The sequence below is a fragment of the Monodon monoceros genome, unplaced genomic scaffold (assembly GCF_005190385.1).
Source record: "Monodon monoceros isolate NGI ecotype Baffin Bay Population unplaced genomic scaffold, NGI_Narwhal_1 Super_Scaffold_18, whole genome shotgun sequence".
NCBI lineage: Eukaryota > Metazoa > Chordata > Mammalia > Artiodactyla > Monodontidae > Monodon > Monodon monoceros.
This window is the reverse complement of record NW_021703774.1, coordinates 71,025,265-71,036,352: the sequence shown is the minus strand read 5'-3', so window position 1 is coordinate 71,036,352 and position 11,088 is coordinate 71,025,265. Positions and strand designations below refer to the sequence as shown.

The following is an 11,088-nucleotide window of genomic DNA, read 5'->3' as shown; positions in this document are numbered from 1 at the left end:
AGAGAGAGAGAGAGAGAGAGAGAGAGAGAGAGAGAGAGAGAGAGAGAGAGATTGAGAATATGAATGAGGGTATCTCTTCTCTGTCTCCTCAGTCCAGAGCCTGGACTGGGAAACCTTTGAGCAGTACTGTGCCTGGCAGCTCTTCCTGGCCCACAACATCCCCCTGGAGACCATAATCCCCATCCTGCAGCACCTCAAGTACAAAGGTGAGTCGGGTTGTGGGTGTGGAACACAGCAGGGAGAGGGCACTCCCAGTCCAGCTGCTGCAAGGCTTAGGCCGCTGAGCTTCTTTCTAGATGAGCCCAGATCCACTGTCCCCCTTCCCACCAAAGTGCCAAGTGCGAAAAGGCAGGCTCCTTGTCAGTCGCTTCTGCCCTTTAGGTGTATCCTGCAGGCCTCCTCTGAGCCAGGTGCTAGACTGGGGCTCAGGTGGCTTGGGATTTTAGAGGAGTGGGTTAGGGGCTTGTTCTTCCTGGTTTCTTGCTGATGATTATCTTTGCTCTTTGCAGTGGCTGTTGGTTGGGGGATGGGAGAGGTGCCAGGATTTCTTCCCGGAATTTTGCATTCCTCTGAACAGCCTCTCCCCTCCCCCACAGAGCACCCAGAGGCCCTGTCCTGCCTACTGCTTCAGCTCCGAAGAGAGAAGTGAGTTCCACCCTCGGGGGCTCTTTAGTCCTCAATCTCAACATACCAAGAGATGCTGCCATATAAAGGGCTCCTGTCCTGCTCCTTTGGCCGTGTTTTTTCCTATTGTTGACATCTGCTTATTCTACCCTTCCCCCAAAGTGATTTACAAATAAGCAGCTCCCTTGGGATATGGGCTTCCTCTCGACTTTACCCCCCTGCCCACCAGGAGCTGCCCTCAGAGGTGGGGGCCGGACATCCCCGTTTCCTGCTGCCACAGCAGTTCTAATCCCCGGTGGCTCCTGCTCCCCTCCCCCGTGCTCCTGAGGCCACCACGCGGCTAATCCAAGAGGAGGAAGGGTCAGAGAGGGGGGGTCAGACACCATCCCCTCGCTCAAACTGCGGAAAGCAAGGCCAGCTGGACCCCCGTGCTCCCTGCCAGGGGTGGGGCGGAGAGGGCGAGAAGGCAGAGGCCCCTCGCTCCATCACAGGCACTTTTCCAAAAGCCCCAGATAAATGGGGCCACAGCTGTATATCTTTTCCTTCCTACCTTCTTGCCTTCCTTCCACCTTTTCTCCTCTCTTGGCTGGGAGAGTAGACACGGTCCAGCACTTCCTAAAGGAGGCGGGAAGGTTGGAGGGCTGCGTGGGGGCTGTGGCTTCCCGCCACCTCCCCTGTACCTTCCTAGGGCTAGACACCAGGGTGGCCCACCCACCCAGTGGGGCAGGGGTCGGGGAGCGCGCACACACCACACACTTGTCCTCCTACCTGCCTGGCCCACTTCCTGACTGTCCTGGGCAAAGTGCGGGAGACTTAGTGGCCCTCCCTGCCAACACATGCACGCGCACACACGCACCTTCTACTGTCACAGAAGCTGAAGAGTCCCACTTCTTGTCTCCTGGCTTCCACAGAGGATGAAACCAGGCATTCCTCGGCCCAAAGAGAAGAAGGAGAGGGATGTGAGAGTAGGAAGCTGCCGCAAGTTGGGGGTGGCGCAGGGATGGGGAGGCCAAGGTCTGGGGAAAAAGCCAGTGGGAGAGCTCCAGGGGCTCCTGTGGCCAGGTGTGTGAGCAGGGCGCCCCGCTCCCCTCGCCCCCAGGCCCAGCGAGGAGATGGTGAAGATGGTGCTGAGCCGGCCCTGCCACCCCGACGACCAGTTCACCACCAGCATCCTGAGGCACTGGTGCATGAAGCACGACGAGCTGCTGGCTGAGCACATCAAGTCCCTGCTCATCAAGAACAACAGCCTCCCGCGCAAGAGGCAGAGGTGGGACCCTCCATGCCACGGCTGCCCGCTGTCCACAGGCCGGCACCAGGGCCATGCAGTTCGTTCCCTGCCTGGCTTGTGGGCGACATCTAGTGGTGTGAAGCTACCTGGCGTGCAGGACCACTGTGGCCCCTTCGCCTCCTTTCCTAGTGCCCTGTCTTTGGTCCCTGTTCCAGGCACACCTCCCTTACCCTGCTTGGCCCTCCCAGCCCTCCTGTCCCCTTCTCCGTATGGGCTGCCTCTGCGTTAAGGAGGGACCTCAGTGGGGGAGGGTGTCTCATTCTCCTGGAGCCATCACCCCAAGCTCAGACTCTGGCTCTTGTGACTTCCCTGCAGCCTGAGGAGTTCCAGCAGCAAGCTGGCCCAGCTGACTCTGGAGCAGATCCTAGAGCACTTGGACAACCTGCGTCTCAACCTGACCAACACCAAGCAGAACTGTATGCTTTCTGCCCTCTCCGAGTGCATGGCACTGCCCTGGCTCACACCATCCGTGGATCCGGGCGGGGCAGCTCTCAGACACCTCACTGTTCCTCCTTCCCTGTTCTCCCTCCCTCTAGTTTTCAGCCAGACCCCGATTCTGCAGGCTCTGCAGCACGTCCAGGCGAGCTGTGACGAAGCCCACAAGATGAAGTGAGGCTCCTTGCACTTTGGGCCTTGGGAAGTAGTGGAAGAAGGCCTGGGTGAGGGTGGCCTGCTGGGGACACAAACTTAGTGACCAGCAAGACCATGGCGTTGAGAACAAATGGAGACCCTGGCATGGGGTCAGAGAAAAGGATGGGAGGATGGCCATGGGGCCAGGACCCCCACCCTCTGAGAGCCTGTTCTCTCCCTTAGGTTCAGTGATCTCTTCTCCCTGGCCGAGGAATACGAGGACTCTTCCACCAAGCCACCCAAGAGCCGGCGAAAAGCAGCTCTGTCCAGCCCCCGAAGTCGAAAGAATGCCACACAGCCCCCCAATGCGGAGGAAGAGTCAGGCTCCAGCAGTGCCTCGGTGAGACCCCTGGCCGTGCAAGCCATGCACAGGAGGAAAAGGAGACTTGGGGTGCAGGTAGAGTTGGGGCCAGCCGCTGCCCAGGCTAGTGATTCCCTCCCCTCCATCTCTTCCAGGAGGAAGAAGACACAAAACCAAAGCCCACCAAGCGGAAACGGAAGGGGTCCTCTGCAGTGGGGTCTGACAGTGACTGAGGCCCTGTGTTCCCCATTCCACCCCCAGTTGGACTGCCCTCCCCTCCTTGGTGAATCAGAGGTTAATAGGGGCTGGGGAGATTGTAGGGGCAACACCCTGTCCCCATCCCAGAGCTCACCCTGGGAGAAGGACGAGCTGCCTCCTTCAGCGCAGCCTGAGAAGCTGCCGTGCAGCCCCCAGTCCCTCCTCCCTCCTCTCTGGGGCCTCCAGCCGCATCACACTGCTGCTCCCACTGATACTGGGGTTCCAGGGTTTCCAGGAAACCAGAGGCTGTACAAAACCTGGACTGTGGTGGAAGTCTTCAGCCTCCTGCCCCCTCCCCCAGCTTCCCCCAAAAGTGTTTCAGTAGAGAAGAGAAATGGCAGAGGGGCAGCTGGCCAGAGAGGCTAGGATGAGAGTGAAAACTGTGTGGGTGCCCCTTCCAACTTCCCCCTTCAGGTCTTGATTTGCTCTGAACAGGCATTATATAGTTGCCCTCCATACACCAGTATGAAGTGGGCATTTAATCTGTGACATGGTCAAGTCGCCTTTTCCTCTCCATGGGCCAGATGCCACAAGTGTTTGGGAAGGAACCTGAGAGGGAGGCCACAGCCCCACCTGGAGGCTTGTGCTGGCCTGAAGCTGGCACCTCAAGTCGGGCCAGAGCCCAGGGAGTCCCAGAGACATGTTCCACAGAACTGTCAAATGGTCACATTTCCTTGGTTCTGTCTTTCTTTCTTTTTTTTTGGCAGAGATAATCGCATTTTAAAAGTTGTTTTTAAATGACAATAAAACAAGCCAGAACCTCTTTTGTGCCGGAGTTGCTGCCCCCACTTACCCTGTGCACGTACAGGTGGTCTTGATTTAATGGGCACCCCCCCCTTCACAGCTTCCCCTTCTCTCTTCCTGCCCACCTCCTTCTATGTCTGGAGCAGAAGGCTTGGCTTTACCCCCCCCCCCCAATCCTTCTTGCTTCTATGCCCCCATCCTTGCTGCCACTGGCTGTGCAGGCCAGGCACTGACCTGGCCAGGCAGAAATTGATGCTGGCACCACCTCCCAAAAGGCTGTTTGTCTTTACCCATCTCTCAAGAAATCAGAGGCTTCCAAAAGCCGGTATTTGTCATACTCTGTGCTTACCAACTACTGGAGGATTAAATGCTTGGGGGTGAGGGAGAGAGTTCAGATACCTGGGAAGAAGAACTCTCTTCCACAGTCTGGCCACTTGCCCATCCATGTGTACCGGCAGAAAAGAGCTCCTTGGCTATGCTTTTGTTCCCCTGCTGTCCTGGGAGGTTGTGAGGGGCAGGCTGAGGAGAGAGGAGTGCAGTTGGGCCGACTGCAGACAGCTCCTCCTGTTCAGCCTGCAAATTTGTCTTTTAAAGAATCCAGGTTCTCCCTTCCCTCAAAGCTGCTACTCCTTCCTTTGAACGTTTCAACTCCTGGAGGCCTCCTTTTTTCCTTCCTCGCTCGTTCCCCAGTTTTCTCTGCCGCAATTAAAACTAGGATGGAAAGCATTAGCTGGCTGGCCCCAGTTATTGTACCTTTGCCCAAGGGGAGGGGCTTCCGCCGTGGCCCCTCCAGAAATCTGACTGTCTGGGCCTCCACCTTTCCCCTACTTCACTCTCGGCTACCACCCCTCTGGGGTTGCTGCTGCTCCTGGCGGCTGGAGGGAGGGCATAGCTCCGGCTTTCGTGCGGGGACTTGGAGCACCATGTGGGCAAGGGGCCGAGTTCTTCAGTCTCTTTTGGGAGAGCAGTGCCACCCTCCTGTCACGGGTGAAAACGGGAAGAAAGGGAAAGATGGACTTGGATCCTAGTGCCCTGGCTCTCTGGCCGGGGGTCCAAAGTCCAGCCAGATGTCTAGACCTCCCTTGAGGAGAAAACCTAAAACGGACCCGATCCTGGGATTAAGGGAAGGCGTGAGCACCGCCCAGGACCTGGTAGGGTGCGGGCTGCGAGTCGTCCGGGAGGGAGCGCGCCTAGGGCGGAGCGTAGCTGTGGGGAGGGCCGGGCATGCGGGGCCGCCCCCCACTAGTACTCCTCCCGGGCCTCTGCTCTCCGCCCGTGGGGAGGGAGGTGCGGGTCTGGGTGGGAAGAGGCGTGTGCCAGCGCGCGCGCTCCCGGGAAGGAGAGGTCTCAGCACTAGAACCAGCGGCCCCAGGTTTTCAGAAGGGAGTATCTGGGCAGTCTGCGAGCGGCTGGGGCCAGACGGGGCCGAGTCGAGGAAGCGGGCACGATGGCCGCCCTCCTGCTGCTACCCCTGCTGCTGCTGCCGCTGCTGCTGCTGAAGCTGCGCCTGTGGCCGCAGTTGCGCTGGCTCGCGGCAGACTTGGCCTTCTCGGTGCGCGCCCTACGCTGCAAACGGGCCCTTCGAGCGCGCGCCCTGGCCGCGGCTGCCGCAGACCCGGAAGGTCCAGAGGGGGGCTGCAGCCTGGCCTGGCGCCTCGCGCAGCTGGCCCGGCAGCGCCCCGCGCACACCTTTCTCATTCATGGCGCGCAACGCTTTAGCTACGCGGAGGCCGAGCGCCAGAGCAACCGGGCTGCGCGCGCCTTCCTGCGCGCGCGAGGCTGGGACGGGGGGCCCGGCGGCGGCGACAGCGGCGCGGGGGGCGCCGGGGAAGGCGAGCGGGCGGTGCACGGCGTACGAGACGCGGCGGCCGGAAGCGGAGCTGCGCGGCCCGTGCGGGAAGGCGATGGCGCGGCCCCTCTGGCACCTGGGGCCATCGTGGCGCTGTTGCTCCCCGCTTGCCCAGAGTTCCTGTGGCTCTGGTTCGGGCTGGCCAAGGCCGGCCTGCGTGTGGCCTTTGTGCCCACCGCTCTGCGCCGGGGCCCCCTACTGCACTGTCTCCGCAGCTGCGGCGCCCGCGCGCTCGTGCTGGCGCCAGGTAAGGCTGGAGCGCTCGACAGACGGGCGCGGGGCCAGCCACAGAAAGGGGCGTGTCGGGGGGGCGCAAAGAAGGGGTGGGCTGGGAAGGAGGCCAGGGGGTTCGGAAAGGGTGAGGAGACGGGTCTCTGGGTTCGCGAAGGGATAAAGCTGGGTCTCTGGTTTCCCAAGGATTTCCAAAGACTTGGGCTCCAGGTCCCAGACCCATGATGGCACGTCCGTACCGTACTCTTCAGCCTCACCCGGGAGCTCTGCGAGGTGGGGGTGGGGGAACAAATGGGGTAAAGTGTGGGGAAGGCTTCTGGGTAGCGGTAGAGCTGTGGAGCTATGCTTTCCCGTCCCATCCAGAGTTCCTGGAGTCCCTGGAGCCTGACCTGCCAGCCCTGAGAGCCATGGGGCTCCACCTGTGGGCTGCAGGCTCTGAAACCCATCCTGCTGGAATCACCGATTTTCTGGCTGAGGCCGCTGCTGAAGTGGATGGGCCAGTGCCCGGGTACCTGTCTGCCCCCCAGAACATAATGGACACGTGCCTGTATATCTTCACCTCTGGCACCACAGGTGAGGGCTGGACACGATATTTACCTCCAAGAAACTGAAGACAAGGAAGGCAGGGGCCTGGGAACAGGAACTGTGACCTCCTCAGCTCGTAGTCCACTTCTCCAAAGCCCCCAGAGAGGAGGCTGATTCCAGCGGCCATATTTCCTGTCTCGCCAACCCTCCCACCCCTCTTCATTTCTCCACCTCTCCGAACTTAACCACATTTCTAGGACGGCCTGGCCTGCCTTCTTCTTAGTTTCAGCCTTGCCTCTGCCGCTTTCTGTGGGAAACCCAACAGGGCCAAAGGGGGAGACAAGGCTTGGAGCTCGGACCCTTCCCCTGATCTCCCCCTCCCCCCAGGCCTCCCCAAGGCTGCTCGGATCAGTCATCTGAAGGTCCTGCAATGCCAAGGATTCTACCAGCTGTGCGGCGCCCACCAGGAGGATGTGATCTACCTTGCCCTCCCACTCTACCACATGTCTGGCTCCCTGTTGGGCATCGTGGGGTGCTTGGGCATTGGTCAGTCTCCCCCACCCCAACCCCCCATTCAGCCCCCCGGCAGATGTTCAGGCCAGCAAACATTTATTAAGTACCTACTGTGGTGGGCTCACTTGGGGATGCTTCCTGAGGCCTTCAGGGTAGAGAATCCAGAGGAAGGAGGCAGGGCCTCCTCTCCAGGAGCTCCTGGTTCAATGCAGAAGCGTCACCGGCATAGACCTACAGGCTGAGCAACTAGGGCAGCCATGCAGTTCACAGAACTCCAGGCGCCAGGGGAGGGGAGGGCTGTGAGTGTCAGCCCAGGAAGAGGCAAATGGAGAAGAGGGTCGTGGCTTGGGGTCAGGGTTCAGACGATGGACTGCTTGGGGATGGGAAGTAGGGAGAGGGCATTAACGGTGGGAAAGTTTGAGGGCCAACTTGGCCTTTGGAAAGTGTGAATGTCACAGCCAGGCTTTTCCGGGGAACTACAGTACAGTGAAGGCTGATGCCTGAGAAGGAGGGGGTCAGGACTCCTCACCCCCCCACCCCCCAGCTCTTAACCTCACCTCCTTCCTTCCTCCTCACCCTCTCTGATTCTGGCAGGGGCCACAGTGGTGCTGAAGTCCAAGTTCTCAGCTGGTCAGTTCTGGGAGGACTGCCAGCAGCACAGGGTGACGGTGTTCCAGTACATCGGGGAATTATGTCGATACCTTGTGAACCAACCCCCGGTGCGTGGGCACAGATCCTGGGCAGAGCCACGAAGGCAGGGAGATGGGCACTTGGCAGGGGACACTGAAATGGTTGTCTGGGAGTTGGAGGGAGAGGAAGCAAGAAGAAAATGGAAAGGGAGGGTAAGGAGCCTGGGCTGGTAGGATTCTGGTGCTTAGGGCACCTCAAGGAGGTCACAGTGGAAGTGGTGCAAGGAGAGTGGGAGACAGGGCTGCACCTGGGGGAGCTGGCATCTTGGTGTTGAAGCTCCTGCCCCTCCCCCCACTTGTCTCAGAGCAAGGCAGAACATGGACATAAGGTCCGGCTGGTGGTGGGCAGCGGGCTGCGACCAGACACCTGGGAGCGCTTTGTGAGGCGCTTCGGGCCCCTGCAGGTGCTGGAGACGTATGGACTGACAGAGGGCAACGTGGCCACTTTCAACTACACAGGACAGCGGGGTGCTGTGGGGCGCGCCTCCTGGCTTTACAAGGTGAGTTACAGAAGGAAACTGGAGAACCTGTGGAACGTCGGGGGGCTGCTGGGGAGGGGGCTCGTGCAACTGAAATGACCCAGTGCCTGGGTCTCCCTTCCCCCAGCATGTCTTCCCCTTCTCTTTGATTCGCTATGATGTCACCACAGGGGAGCCGATTCGGAACACCCAGGGGCTCTGTGTGGCCACATCTCCAGGTTTGTGTCCAGGCGAGGTGGGTAGGGGTGGTGGAGCTGGCTGGCAGAGGAGGACTGGACTTGGAGAGTGTGGTGGGCGGCGGCCCCCTGACCCCAGTGACTCTACCAGGTGAGCCAGGGCTGCTGGTGGCCCCCGTGAACCAGCAGTCACCGTTCCTGGGCTATGCTGGGGGGCCAGAGCTGGCCCGGGGAAAGCTGCTGAAGGATGTCTTCCAGCCTGGGGATGTTTTCTTCAACACTGGGGACCTGTTGGTCTGCGACGACCAAGGCTTTCTTCGCTTCCACGATCGTACTGGAGATACCTTCAGGTATCTGCCCCTAACTCTCTGATTTCTGTCCTGGGCATCCCATCTCTGTGACCCAAACCCTCTAAACCTCCACTCCCTAATCTGCCCCAACCCAGCTTCTCACCTAAGCTCTCATCTCCAACCTCCTAAACACGTCTTCCCCAAGACCTTCTGGCACCTCGCCCTCATCCCTGACCTCTTTCTCTCCCCACCAATCTCATTAGGCCCAGACCCCTGACTCCCAGTTTCCAATTTCTGCTGTCTGGCAGGTGGAAGGGGGAGAATGTGGCCACGACCGAGGTGGCTGAGGCCTTGGAGGCCCTGGATTTTCTTCAGGAGGTGAACGTCTACGGAGTCACTGTGCCAGGTGCCCAGCCACGGGGCGGCGGGGACCCGGCCCACCACCCTGAAGTGGTATTACTTGGGCGCAGGGAGCATGAGGCCTTGTGGTGGTCAGCTACCACGGCTGACCCTGCCCCCCACGCCCACCAGGGCACGAAGGCAGGGCTGGGATGGCAGCCCTGGTTCTGCGTCCCCCCCACTCTTTGGACCTTGTGCAGCTCTACGTCCATGTTTCCGAGAACTTGCCACCTTATGCCCGGCCTCGATTCCTAAGGCTTCAGGTAACCAGCCACTCCTGCCCTGACCCTTTACCTCACCCCGTATATCTGCAGCAGTCAGTGGCTCCCAAACCCCACAAAGGGACCCCCACGTAATACATTCTGTGAAGAGAAGGAACAGTTCCTTCCCAGACACATGCTTTTCACCCCCTCCAGGCCTGGCCCCTTCTCTTCCCTGTCACCCCCTCCCCTAAACCCTGACCTCATCCCCCCCTTCCCCCAGACCTGCCCCTTAACGAAACTCAGGCGATTTCCCTGAGCCACTGGGGCAGAATACCCCTTCCTTCAGCCCCCTTTGACCCCTCCCCCTCCCCAGGAGTCACTGGCCACCACAGAGACCTTCAAGCAGCAGAAGGTTCGGATGGCAAAGGAGGGCTTTGACCCAAGCGCACTGTCCGACCCCCTCTACATTCTGGACCAGGCTGGGGGCGCCTACCTGCCCCTCACACCTGCCCGGTACAGTGCCCTCCTGGCCGGGGACCTTCGCATCTGAGAGCCTCCACACCAGTGTGCCTGAGGGAGGGACTTTGTGGGGTGGGGTTATTGCAGGTGTACCAGCCGCCGTCAGGGATCTCTTCTATACCAGGTTTGTAATCTTTATTTTGTAATAAATGTGGCCAGAGCCCATCTGGCTCTGTCTTTCTCATCTACAATATTCGCTTCCCTGTCTGTCTGTGGAACTGCTTTTCCCGCAGACATTTTCACCCGCCTGGAGCCACAGGCGCTCCTGCCCTGACCATGTGGCCTGAGCTCAGTGTCTGGACCTCAGTGTTTTTCCTCTCAGGTGACCCCGTGTGATCCTTGTCCTTGGAAAACCCCTGATGACTGATGTCTGTCTGTGCTTGTGGATATCCTGTCCCAGTTTCACTCCCTGAGTGCAGGGCCCCCACTGCTCTCTCTGGGGAGCCGGAGGACCCAAGGGATTGGTTCAAATGGCCGAAGTGGACAGAGGCACAAATGCTACCCCTGTGGACAGCCAAAACATCTCCACAGACTCACGTGTGGTTGGGGCCTGGGGAAGGGTCTCAACCGGGCAAAACAGAGGTTTGATTTTGAGTTAAAGGAAACTCCCTCTCCCCTCACTGGCTGGCTTTGATAAGCCAGCCAGTGAGGGGGAAGGGTGCGGCCACTCAGCCCCCCAACTCAAATGTTCCCGATTTTACCCACTCTTAGTTCTATATTCCCAGAAGTAGCAGCCCAGGGTGGGGCCCCTCAGGTTCTGGGGAGATTTTGACTGAGGCCCGTCTTGGAGCTGGGCTCAGAGTGCATGTATGCGTGTGGTGGCAGAGGGATGGGGGAATCAAAAGGGAAAAGTCCTGTCCTTGGCCCCTAAAGGAGGCGTCAAAAAAGTTAGTCAGGGGCTTCCCTGGTGGCGCATTGGTTGAGAGTCTGCCTGCCGATGCAGGGGACGCGGGTTCATGCCCTGGTCCAGGAGGATCCCACATGCTGCGGAGCGGCTGGGCCCGTGAGCCATGGCCACTGGGCCTGCGCGTCCGCAAAAAAAAAAAAAAGTTAATCATCAGGGAGTTCCCTGGTGGTCTAGTGGTTAGGATTTGCGCTTTCACTGCTGTGGCCTGGGTTCAATCCCTGGTTGGGGAACTGAGATCCCGAAAGCTGTGTGGCCAAAAAGAAAAAGAAAAAAATTTTTTAAATAAATAAATAAAACTATGATTCAAGATAGGTAAAAAAAAAAAAAAAAAAGTTAATCATCTAAAAGCTTGCAATGCTGAAACTGCTGCTTGTCTTAGAACTAAAACCCCCTCCCCCTGTTTTAAGCTGTGGGTCCTCAAAAAATTCTACTACGTTCCCTTGGGTTATCTTTCCCCTTCCAA

At 59.1% G+C, this 11,088-nt stretch overlaps 2 protein-coding genes across 3 annotated transcripts in view; both read left to right on the top strand.

Moving 5' to 3' along the window:
* Nucleotides 1-3,864, top strand: part of INTS3 (integrator complex subunit 3) — a 39,295-nt gene extending 35,431 nt beyond the window's left edge. Inside the window, exons 24-30 of the mRNA XM_029228029.1 lie at nt 93-206; nt 597-645; nt 1,724-1,891; nt 2,228-2,328; nt 2,449-2,521; nt 2,726-2,882; nt 2,999-3,864. Of these exons, the coding sequence (XP_029083862.1) occupies nt 93-206; nt 597-645; nt 1,724-1,891; nt 2,228-2,328; nt 2,449-2,521; nt 2,726-2,882; nt 2,999-3,076 (740 nt within the window). The 3' untranslated portion in view covers nt 3,077-3,864. The remainder of the gene's footprint in view (nt 1-92; nt 207-596; nt 646-1,723; nt 1,892-2,227; nt 2,329-2,448; nt 2,522-2,725; nt 2,883-2,998) is intronic.
* Nucleotides 3,865-5,085: 1,221 nt separating this feature from the next.
* SLC27A3 (solute carrier family 27 member 3) lies at nt 5,086-9,895 on the top strand. 2 transcript variants are annotated; one of them, XM_029228027.1, is made up of 10 exons: nt 5,086-5,941; nt 6,289-6,498; nt 6,838-6,996; nt 7,558-7,682; nt 7,958-8,152; nt 8,259-8,349; nt 8,459-8,657; nt 8,906-9,003; nt 9,129-9,259; nt 9,573-9,895. In XM_029228027.1, the coding sequence occupies exons 1-10, from the start codon at nt 5,293-5,295 to the stop codon at nt 9,747-9,749; spliced, it is 2,034 nt and encodes a 677-aa protein (XP_029083860.1). In that variant the 5' UTR covers nt 5,086-5,292; the 3' UTR covers nt 9,750-9,895. The 2 variants fall into 2 exon arrangements, with proteins under 2 accessions (XP_029083860.1, XP_029083861.1); XM_029228028.1 differs by having other exon boundaries at nt 5,171-5,941; nt 8,057-8,152; nt 9,573-9,891.
* Nucleotides 9,896-11,088: the final 1,193 nt, after the last annotated feature.